Source organism: Paramormyrops kingsleyae, chromosome 25 (genome assembly GCF_048594095.1).
Source record: "Paramormyrops kingsleyae isolate MSU_618 chromosome 25, PKINGS_0.4, whole genome shotgun sequence".
Taxonomy (NCBI): domain Eukaryota; kingdom Metazoa; phylum Chordata; class Actinopteri; order Osteoglossiformes; family Mormyridae; genus Paramormyrops; species Paramormyrops kingsleyae.
Genome location: NC_132821.1, coordinates 9,228,639 through 9,240,034, shown reverse-complemented (window position 1 = coordinate 9,240,034; position 11,396 = coordinate 9,228,639). Strand labels below are relative to the sequence as shown.

At 48.6% G+C, this 11,396-nt stretch overlaps 1 protein-coding gene across 1 annotated transcript; it reads right to left on the bottom strand.

Moving 5' to 3' along the window:
• Positions 1–6,611: 6,611 nt before the first annotated feature.
• LOC140582861 (pantothenate kinase 3-like) lies at positions 6,612–10,791 on the bottom strand. The gene is made up of 7 exons (XM_072707264.1): positions 10,543–10,791; positions 10,166–10,410; positions 9,908–10,084; positions 9,479–9,602; positions 7,634–7,759; positions 7,092–7,221; positions 6,612–7,011 (listed from the first exon to the last, which is right to left on the bottom strand). The coding sequence occupies exons 1-6, from the start codon at positions 10,714–10,716 to the stop codon at positions 7,171–7,173; spliced, it is 897 nt and encodes a 298-aa protein (XP_072563365.1). The 5' UTR covers positions 10,717–10,791; the 3' UTR covers positions 6,612–7,011; positions 7,092–7,170.
• Positions 10,792–11,396: the final 605 nt, after the last annotated feature.

Sequence of the window (11,396 nt, the reverse complement as noted above, 5' to 3'; positions counted from 1 at the left end):
TCGCACACCACTACCGCGAACGTAACATTTTCCTTGGGTTTCACGTGTTTGCTGTTTGTGGGCCTATACGCCTTCTTGGGCCACTTCTGATTGGTGCATGAGCATGACTGGCATGCGAGAAGCACGGCGCGTGATTGGTGAGAATGACTGTCAGGCAGGGAGCACAGCATGAATTTGTAAAACTATTCTCAGTTCTCACAGCAGTTTTAAAACCTGGGTCCGCCGTGCTGTATAATGTATATCCTAAATCGCAATTTTTGCGACTTGCTAATCGCGTTGTTTCAAATCGTGATTCCCAGGCCTGGCTCCAGGGGGGGGCCCAGTGGCCTGCGTCCAGGCAACGGAAGCCGTGGATCCAATATATTTCTCATCATTAGGGATCTCGTCTGGTTCCTCACCCAGGACCTGTTTGCCTTGGGTGACCCTACCAGGGGCATAAAACCCCAGGCAACTTAGCTCCTGGGATCACTGGAACACGCAAAGCCCTCCACCACGATAAGGTGTCGGCTCCAGGAGAGGCAAATGGGAGTTTGCCTGTCCAGTCTACATGTGTTTTGTGGACGTGGAAAAGGCTTACGACCGGTTTCCCCGAGGTGCCCTGTGGGAGGTGCTTTAGGAGTATGTGGTTCATGGTCCACTATGGTGGACGATTCGGTCCCTGTTTGAATGGAGCAGAAGCTTGGTCTGCATTGCTGGTAATAAGTCTGACGCGTTCCCAGTGAAGGTTGGGCTCTCGTAATGTGGAAGCAAAATTGGACATTAGTAGGCCCGGGAGGGGAGGCATATTGGGTCTGTTATGTCTTAGGCCTTAGGCCAGAAGAGATTATTTTGAATACTGTGTGACCTCGCTTTGTGACAGCTGCCTGCAGTTGGCTCCGCAGAAGCTCGGACCTTGGAGAGGCAGACAGAGGAGCAAAGGGGGGGAGAAACCACTTGCAGGAAGAGACTCGAAGCCGCCCCAACTGGTGCACAAAGAGTTATAGCTTATTAAAGTAGTTGTAGTAGTCAATATAATATGTTACGCAATTGATTGCATCATGTTAGTCATACTTATGTTAATCATACTAATCATATGTTAACCATGTATTTTCAGCAATTCAGGGACAATACGTCAATATGTTAATCATTTATCAATGGAACACCCAAACATTAACAGTGATTCAATATATAATATTTTATATATTGAATAATATAGTGATTCATATAATTAATATCTATATACATATCTGAAGTAGAGTCTAGAAGCCGAGGCTGTCTCCAGTAAATTGCGTAAAATGGGTGAACTTACCCCTCCTGGAGCCGACACCTTATCGTGGTGGAGGGGTTTGCGTGTTCCAGTGATCCCAGGAGCTAAGTTGCCCGGGGCTTTATGCCCCTGGTAGGGTCACCCAAGGCAAACAGGTCCGGGGTGAGGAACCAGACAAAGTTCGGCTCAAAAGACCCCATATGATGAAAAAGATTTTGGAAACACGTTTTCCCTTGCCCGGACGCGGGTCACCGGGGCCCCCCCCTGGAGCCAGGCCTGGGGTTGGGGCTCGATGGCGAGCGCCTGGTGGCCAGGCCTATACCCATGGGGCCTGGTCGGGCACAGCCCGAACAAGGCACGTGGGTCCCCCTTCCAATGGGCTCACCACCCGTAGGAGGGGCCATAGGGGTCGGGTGCATTGTGAGCTGGGCAGTGGCCAAAGGCGGGGACCTTGGCGGTCCGATCCTCGGCTGCAGAAGCTAGCTCTTGGGACATGGAATGTCACCTCTCTGATGGGGAAGGAGCCTGAGCTGGTGTGCGAGGTTGTGAAATTCCGGCTAGATATAGTCGGGCTTACCTCGACGCACGGCTTGGGCTCTGGAACCAGTCTCCTTGAAGGGGGTTGGACCCTTTTCCACTCTGGAGTTGCCTGCGGGGAGAGGCGCCGAGCGGGGGTGGGCATACTTATTGCCCCCTGGCTGGGCGCCTGTACATTGGGGTTTACCGCGGTGGACAAGAGGGTAGCCTCCCTTCGCCTTCGGGTGGGGGGACGGGTTCTGACTGTTGTTTGCGCTTATGCGCCGAGCGGACCCTTTTTACCGACCCTTTTTAGAGTCTCTGGAAGGGGTGTTGGAGAGCATTCCTTCTGGGGACTCTCTTGTTCTGCTAGGGGACTTCAATGCTCACGTGGGCAATGACAGTGAGACCTGGAGTGGCGTGATTGGGAGGAACGGCCCCCCCGATCTGAACCCGAGTGGTGTTCTGTTGTTGGACTTCTGTGCTCGCCACGGATTGTCCATAATGAACACCATGTTCAGGCATAAGGGTGTTCATATGTGCACTTGGCACCAGGACACCCTAGGCCGCAGTTCGATGATCGACTTTGAAGTCGTGTCGTCGGACTTGCGGCCGCATGTCTTGGACACTCGGGTGAAGAGAGGGGCGGAGCTGTCAACTGATCACTACCTGGTGGTGGGTTGGCTCCGCTGGTGGGGGAGGAAGCCGGCCAGGCCTGGCAGGCCCAAGCGTATAGTGAGGGTCTGCTGGGAACGTCTGGCTGAATCCCCTGTCAGGAGGAGTTTCAACTCCTACCTCCGGCAGAACTTTTCCCATGTCCCGGGGGAGGCGGGGGACATTGAGTCTGAATGGGCCATGTTCCGTGCCTCCATTGTGGAGGCGGCTGACCGGAGCTGTGGCCGTAAGGTAGTCGGTGCCTGTCGCGGCGGCAATCCGCGAACCCGCTGGTGGACACCAGTGGTGAGGGATGCCGTCAAGCTGAAGAAGGAGTCCTATCGGGCCTATTTAGCCTGTGGGACTCCAGAGGCAGCTGACGGGTACCGGCAGGCCAAGCGGGATGCGGCTTCGGCGGTCGCTGAGGCAAAAACTCGGGTTTGGGAGGAGTTTGGTGAGGCCATGGAAAACGACTTCCGGATGGCTTCGAGGCGATTCTGGTCCACCATCCGGCGGCTCCGGGTGGGAAAGCGGTGCAACATCAACACTGTTTATGGTGGGGATGGGGTGCTGCTGACCTCAACCCGGGACGTTTTGGGTCGGTGGAAGGAATACTTCGAAGACCTCCTCAATCCCACCGACACGCCTTCCGATGTGGAAGCAGAGTATGGGGACTTGGGTGTGGACTCTCCTATCTCGGGGGCGGAGGTCGCTGAGGTGGTTAAAAAGCTCCTCGGTGGCCGAGCCCCGGGGGTGGATGAGATCCGCCCAGAGTTCCTGAAGGCTCTGGATGCTGTAGGGCAGTCTTGGTTGACACGCATCTGCAGCATCGCGTGGACATCGGGGGCAGTGCCTCTGGACTGGCAGACCGGGGTGGTGGTCCCCCTCTTCAAGAAAGGGGACCAGAGGGTGTGCTCCAACTATAGGGGGATCACACTCCTCAGCCTCCCTGGTAAGGTCTATTCGGGGGTTCTGGAGAGGAGGGTCCGCCGGATTGTCGAACCTCGGATTCAGGAGGAGCAGTGTGGTTTTCGCCCCGGCCGTGGAACAGTGGACCAGCTCTATACTCTCCGCAGGGTTCTGGAGGGTTCATGGGAGTTTGCCCAACCAGTCTACATGTGTTTTGTGGACTTGGAGAAGGCATTCGACCGTGTCCCTCGGGCAGTCCTGTGGGGGGTGCTCCGGGAGTATGGGGTGCCGGGCTTCCTTTTAAGGGCTGTTCGGTCCCTGTATGACCGGTGCCAGAGTCTGGTCCGCATGAGCGGCAATAAGTCGGACTTGTTTCCGGTGAGGGTTGGACTCCGTCAGGGCTGTCCTTTGTCACCGATTCTGTTCATAACTTTTATGGACAGAATTTCTAGGCGCAGCCAGGGCGTTGAGGGTGTCTGGTTTGGTGACCTCAGGAATAGGTCTCTGCTTTTTGCAGATGATGTGGTCCTGTTGGCCTCATCAGACCGTGACCTTCGGCTCTCGCTGGGACAGTTCGCAGCCGAGTGTGAAGCAGCTGGGATGAGAATCAGCACCTCCAAATCCGAGACCATGGTCCTCAGCCGGAAAAGGGTAGAATGCTCTCTCCGGGTCGGGGATGGGATCCTTCCCCAAGTGGAGGAGTTTAAGTATCTCGGGGTCTTGTTCACGAGTGGGGGGACGATGGAGCGGGAGGTCGACAGGCGGATCGGTGCGGCGTCCGCAGTGATGCGGGCGCTGCATCGGTCTGTCATGGTGAAGAAGGAGCTGAGCCAAAAGGCGAAGCTCTCGATTTACCAGTCGATCTACGTTCCTACCCTCACCTATGGTCACGAGCTGTGGGTAGTGACCGAAAGAACGAGATCGCGAGTGCAAGCGGCCGAAATGAGTTTCCTCCGCAGGGTGGCTGGGCTCTCCCTTAGAGATAGGGTGAGGAGCTCGGTCATTCGGGAGGGACTCAGAGTAGAGCCGCTGCTCCTCCGCATTGAGGGGAGTCAGATGAGGTGGCTCGGGCATCTGATTAGGATGCCTCCTGGGCGCCTCCCTGGTGAGGTGTTCCGGGCATGTCCCACTGGGAGGAGGCCCCGGGGAAGACCCAGGACACGCTGGAGGGACTATGTCTCTCGGCTGGCCTGGGAACGCCTCGGGATTCCCCCAGAGGAGCTGGAGGAAGTGGCCGGGGAGAGGGAAGTCTGGGTTTCCCTGCTGAGACTGCTGCCCCCGCGACCCGACCTCGGATAAGCGGGAGAAAATGGATGGATGGATGGGTGAACTTTACCTTGCTATCAAGGTGAACCAATGGAGCAGGAGAATTGTGTTTGTTATAAGTTTCAGCTTAGTTTGTTGTTGTTTCATGACCAATCAGGACTTAGAAGTCCTGGGAGTTATGGTTTATCTACTGGTTGCTCTGTGTGCCGGGGGTGACTTGGTACCAAGGGCCAGAGTGTGATGGGAGCACTTTGCTGAACTTGCTAGAATAAAAGAGATTTTCTTTACTCACCAAACTAAGACGTCCAGACTTTTATTATAAGTGCTTGATTTATAATTTTTCTACCACAGTAAAGGGTAGAATGGTCTCTCCGGGTCGGAGATGGGGTCCTCCACCAAGTGGAAGAGTTTAAGTATCTCAGGGTCTTGTTTATGGTTCAAATTACGGGGGGTACTGTACCCCCCGATCAAATCCCAGACCCCCCCCAAACAGACAAAAATAGCAGTTTGGGGGGGGGGGGTCTTAACATTTTTCTTTTGTTGTAAAAAAAAAAAAAAAACGATAACCTCACCTTGTAGGAAAAGTTTATGTAAAACTATTTCAGACACCCCTAATGTGGACCGTACCATTTTACCCACCTCGGTGCCAGAAGCAGCCAGTCGGTTGCGTCATTCATTCTCATTGAGTGACCTGTTCATTGTTTTTGTCTGTCATGGTACTGTTTGTCGTGTGTCGCACCCTCCACAACCTTCAGGATCTTATCACGGAAGATCTCCCACGTAACGTGAGGTTCAGCAGCCACACCAAAGTCTGTAATTTCCTCAGACAAGCTGCAGGCAAACTCATTAGAAGCAGCCTAATCTCAGAGTCTGGCCAGTTCCAGCCTCATTCTCCTAGTACGTGGTACTGTAGCCTACTGGACCTAAGCTGAACCCTCTCAGTAGCAACAAGTTTGTCCTCAGAATTCATCAACTGGCTACTTAAGTAGACCCTGCAGTTCTGTAGGAACCTCTAGTGTCTGCCCACAAGGATGTGATCAATCTCCTTCACTGCACCACCAGTATAGGGGTACCCAGTCTGACGATGCAGCTGAGGGTGCTGGAACCAGGATCCAGAGACCCGCAAACCCTGATGTTTTGCAAAGTCAAACAACATCCTTTCTTGTTGTTCCACATATAAATAATGTGACATTTGGTGGCAAAGCATCATGCTACAGGGCCCCTATATTATGGAATGGTTTACCGGCCTATGTTTGGGATACTGAATCAGGCTCAGTCTTCACATCTGAACTGGATACCTATTACTTCAACTTAGCCTATCCACAACTTAACATATTACACACTGAAACTATGGCTGCTGGTACTGCCATACATGCCATTTTTATCCACTATGCTTGTCAACACCTCGGCACCACTCCAGTCCCAATCTGCATGACCCTGTTGGCTCTCCAGCAGTTTTGACTTTCAGTTTAGGTCTTGCTTGATTTTAAAATAGTATTTCATGTAGTTTCCATGTAACAGGACGATCATGGTACTGATTTAAACAGAAATTTTCATTACATTTACAGTATTCACAACACAGTGCAATTATTTCCATGCTGTAATTTCTATAATAGAAAAAAAACATAGATTCAGAAACAAATAATTCAAATTACTACTATGTGTAAATGCATGTGCTTTTAGCTTTTTGCACACCATGGAATTTACTATTGACACTAAACATTTAGAAAAGTGGTAAAACACACTCTCATAAATATTTTTAAAGGTTTTTATTATGAAATAACTTCTTGGGTCTGTTTCTCTTTTTCTCCATTACCTACGTTCCTCCTTGGATTGCCACCTTATCATGGGGGAGGGGTTTGCGTGCCTCAGTGACCCTGGGGGCTATGTTGTCGGGGGCAATAGCCCCTGGTAGGGTCTCCCAAGGCAAAAAGGACCCAGGGGAGGGGCCAGACAAAGAGCAATCCAAAAAAACCCTTATGACAAAGAATTCTATCAAGGTCTCATTTCCCTTGCCCAGACTAGGGTCACCGGGGCCCCACCCTGGAGCCCGGCATGGGGGAGGGGCCCGTTTGCCAGCGCCTGGTAGCCGGGCGTGGGAGGAGTTTGGTGAGGTCACACCGGCGGGGATGAGGATTAGCACCTCTAAGTCCGAGACCACGTCACGCCACGTCGAAAGGAGCCAGTTGAGGTGGTTTGGACATCTGGTGCGGATGCCTCCTGGGCGGCTACCCGGAGAGGTTTTCCGTGCATGTCCTACAGGCCCCGGGGCAGACCCAGGACATGCTGGAGGAATTATATCTCTCGGTTGGCCTGGGAACGCCTTAGAGGGAGAGGGAGGTCTGGGTATCTCTCCTGAAGCTGCTACCCCCGTGACCCGAACTCCAGATAAGCGGAAGTTAATGGATGGATGGATGGACCTACGTTAGAAAGAAAAGCTTAGAAGACAAAAATAAAAACAGAATACACAGTAACTGAATTAGACACTAGAATACACTACCTGGCCACATGGCAAAGATGGAGTTGCAGAGGTACAGGAGGGCGGTAGAATATCACTCTGGTCATTTATACTTCTGGGCTTAGGAGGATTTTAACAGCTCCAGAAGTGACCCAACAGCTCCAAAGTAGCCCTGTAAAAAAATAAAAACCATTATACACATTATAAACAGTATACATTCATTATGTGGTGCTCCAAGCAAATAACTGCTTAATGAGGAAAAAAAACATGAACAACGAAATGAAAAACTGTGCATCAACAAAATGGCTGATTCTTTAGAGCATATACAAAAAGTTCATAAGCTAACGGCCATTAACATTAATTAGCTATTACCAAAGGTGGAAATTTCAGATCCAGAAAGTATAAATCCAGACCATGATTTTGTTTCAACCAACCAGCTGAGTACTCTGTGACATTGACTCTTCATACACAATTGGTTGGTTGAAACAAAATCCAGGTCTGGATTTTTACTTTCTGGACCTGAAATTTCCACCTCTGGCTATTACAAAACATTAAGGGAGGCTTGAGGTTAAAATGACTCATACCTCATGCTGAAGAAACAGTGCTTTCAATCGTCCAGCAGACCAGTACTCCATAGAGTAGGCCAGCAGCTTCATGGACAGCATGTTACCCCTCAGGAAGTTGCCCACGAACACCACTCTCTCGATGTTCTTCAGAGAATAAAGAAAGCAGCTAGCAAGCAGTTTTAAACAAATTCCCCATTTTAAAACAAAAATATACTTCTTGCCCCAGTGGTGACTGAACAGCATGAAGGAAAGGCCTTTACTACTACTGGAATTTGGGTTTTGCATCATGGGAGACATTACAGAGAAACTGCCTTATGAGACTTGCTAGACACAAAAACACAGTAAGAAATTTTTAATATCTTAACAAAACAGAGAGCAGGGCTGTTTAGTAGGGATAAGCCAGAAGTCTTTGTTCTGGAGGTATGGTTTTGCTCTACATAGTGGGAAATTTCTTTAGTAATGCGGTTCATCCCACTCTGTATCACGTATGTGAATCATATGTGAACAGAGTACACAGGCACGGTGTGTGTAATAGGGTGCGGTGAAAAAATCAAAATTTCCAATCGCAATTTCCAATAGTGCGGAAAAGTTGTCACTGGACCTCGTTATGAAACGTGCCAAGTAACTTTGAAATAGGTTAATATTTTCAGGTTCCGCAACGCGATTGAAGTTTTCACCTGTCACCTCAATGGGCAGTATACATTATCCATTATCTATACTCATCGATGTTGTGTTTGTGCACCTTCACAACATGATAATCGCTACAAAATACCAGTTTGTGGGTATTAGGGTGGGGTGAAAAAAATCAAAATTTCCAAAAGCAATTTCCAATAGTGCAGAAAAGTTGTCACTGGACCTCGTTATTAAACGTGCAAAATTTCTTTGAAATTTTGAAGGTTAATATTTTCAGGTGATAATCACTACAAAATACCAACGTTCAGGTAACGCAGATTTTTACTGGGTATCAGCCATACACATACATAACGTCGCTCTGCGGCTCTACGTGCATTACGATTAATCACCTGTCATGCACAGATCCATGCTACATATCATCCATATCATAACGCAATGTAAAATTGTTCCTCAGTGCCACCAAAATGAAAAGTATTAAGCATGACAGTCAAAATGGTTAGATACTGTTATGATAGGTGAGCGAGCGAGCCAGGAAACAGGCAAGGTAAGCCGTAAATGCGGGTAAACCGGGTTTATTTACGGACAGGACAAAGACATCCACAAACGTTACAATGACGGATCTGGGGTAACGTACTCAGACGCGGACTAAATACAGAAGACAAGCTAGACATAACAGGACTCAGGTGATCACAATCAGGGCTGAACACGAGGTAACGAGGTGGGCGTGGCACACATCAGGAGCGGATCATGACAGATACACTATATTACCAAAAATATTGGGACACCCAAATTCAATGATTTGGAGTGGCGTCCCAATATTTTTGGTAAGACCCAGATGGATAAAGCGGTATAAATATTGGATGGATGGATGGATGGTATAGATAATGGATAGTGTATATTGCCAGTATGTCAGTGTAAGCATGCTCCACATTTCTGAATGAGTCGTTCCCCACTTATTCATTGTCACTGACTGTTAGGTTCTTGTATTAAATTGTAACAATTTACATCGCGTTATGATATGGATGATACATAGCGTGGATCTGCGCATTGATGTGACAGGTGAAAACTTCGATCGCGTTGCAGAGCCTGAAAATATTAACCTATTTCAAAGATATTTTGCACGTTTAATAACAAGGTCCAGTGACAACTTTTCCGCACTATAGGAAATTGCTATTGGAAATTTAGATTTTTTCACCCCACCCTAGTGTGTAAGCTGTGACAAAGGCTTACCTCATTCAAGGCACACATCCTGCTGATGGAGCCGATGTTATTCGTGATGGTAACTAATGCTGCCCTGGCCAGGTCTTCTTTGGACACTGAATCGCGCTGCTCTTTATAAATCATGTTTCCAAAACTGAAACAAAGAGTACACAGCAATAAATAAACCCTATTTTTTTCTTCTCTGACATGTCTTGGTTAATCCTGCAGCATCAGGTATCATGCAGGTTATTGCTAATACCTCTAGGTTTAAATATGACTGAGGGTTACTGAATCTGCTTTTCAGATTACTCAGCACCCAAAACCTCCAGGCATCCTTCCTTGCTCTTGTGACTTCTTACAGTATTACATTGCTTGAGCACAATTTTAAGCCTTGTATCAGGGCCGGCGTTGCAGGTCATTCTAGGCTGACTTACACTATATTATATGACCACATCCTACCTGGAGGCCACAATCCAGCCTGGGAGACCAAACCTCTCATAGTCGCCCCCATATATGTCCCGCACAAGTTTGTCTACTTGTGTGCTCTCCCCACGTGAGGCCAGCTCCAGTGCTTCCTCAAACGTGGAGCAACCCGTCAGCAGACAGCACAGCCCAAGGAAAGTCCCTCCACCGAGACTGAAAGCCAGACATTAATCAAACTGTTATATCAATGTTAGCTTTAGAAGATATAAAAATTATCATCGGAGCCTAGCTCACCTTGTTCCAGAGACACGTTTGAAATTATCTCTGGAATGGACTGTGAGAATGCTGACCCCAGACCCGATGTTGACAAGAAGGAATGGGTAAGGGTTCTCCAGTGGGTAAGGTTTGAGGAAGCACTGCTCTGGATGAGTTGGATTTTCCAAGTAGAAACACTCGGAGGGTCCACTGGAGTTCATGTACAGGGCCCCACGGATGACACAATCCAACTCATCCAGTTTCACGAGCTGTAGACCAGCAATCTGAAGGGGTTAGGGGGAAAACAAAACTGATAATAGGATTTGTGATTTCCTCTGGAAATTTCCCCTTTTCAAAGACAAAGTGAATCACATTACATTGTAAAAATCTGAGTCAGAAACATCAGCTGAACTCACCGTTTGGAAATCAGCCTCAAACTTGTAGGCCCCACCACCCGTGGCACAGAGTGTTTTATGGAGCCTGGAGAACTGCTTGTCACGGGTCATTCGCAGAAAGGCAGGGAGGTCTTGGGTGGGGAAACGAATGAAATGCAGGTTCCCCATTCGGCCACACAGCTCCAGACCCTTCATTTCCAGGTGGACATCCCGGATGCCGGTAGAGCCATAAGCCACATTAGAGGTCAAACAGGAGCGGATGTTTTTAAGGTTTTCCGTTTCTTCCTGTTCCTCCTCTGTTGTGATGTCCTTTGGTTCGAAGTAGACTATTTTTGCAAGGGTCCCACCAATGTCCATTCCGAACCAGGGAAAGGCTTTAGCAAGAAAAAAGGGAAGTAATTACTTTCCTGTTTGATATTCATAAATCTGAAGATCAACAATTACTACCAGAATAACTAAAGACGATCAAAGAATTTATCCATCCATCCATTGGATAGCTTACTTATCTGCTTATTGGTCTGGACCAGCATCTCTTACATTACATAAAAATGGGAAACCTGGGAAATAACATGAGAAAGGCCTTTGGATGGGAGTGGTGGGGACACTTACGTGGCTTGTTCAACCTTGGCAGCTCCGCTGTGTGTCCGGCAGGGCTGGGCGATGTGCAGGGTTTGGTCGGCTCCTCTGGCTCTCTGGGCACTGCCGTTGTTAAGTGTAAGTGATATGTTACTAAACATATATTTAATCAAAACAAATTATTATTGTTTTAAGTGTTGATCTGTGGACATATTATTTATTACTCTTTCAAGGGTATAGGGCATACGTGTGTAAAAATGTGTTTTTTTTTATCCAATGCGAAATGTATATACAGTAGT

Bases quoted from the DNA above. Each gene is read 5' to 3' on its own strand.
- LOC140582861 (XM_072707264.1), bottom strand. From the start codon at position 10,716: ATGAAGGGTCTGGAGCTGTGTGGCCGAATGGGGAACCTGCATTTCATT. The intron at 7,760-9,478 runs GTAAGCCTTTGT...TATTCTCTGAAG, and splicing joins GGATGTGTGCCTTGAATGAG to AACATCGAGAGAGTGGTGTT. The intron at 7,222-7,633 runs GTATGAGTCATT...ATTTTTTTACAG, and splicing joins CACTGTTTCTTCAGCATGAG to GGCTACTTTGGAGCTGTTGG.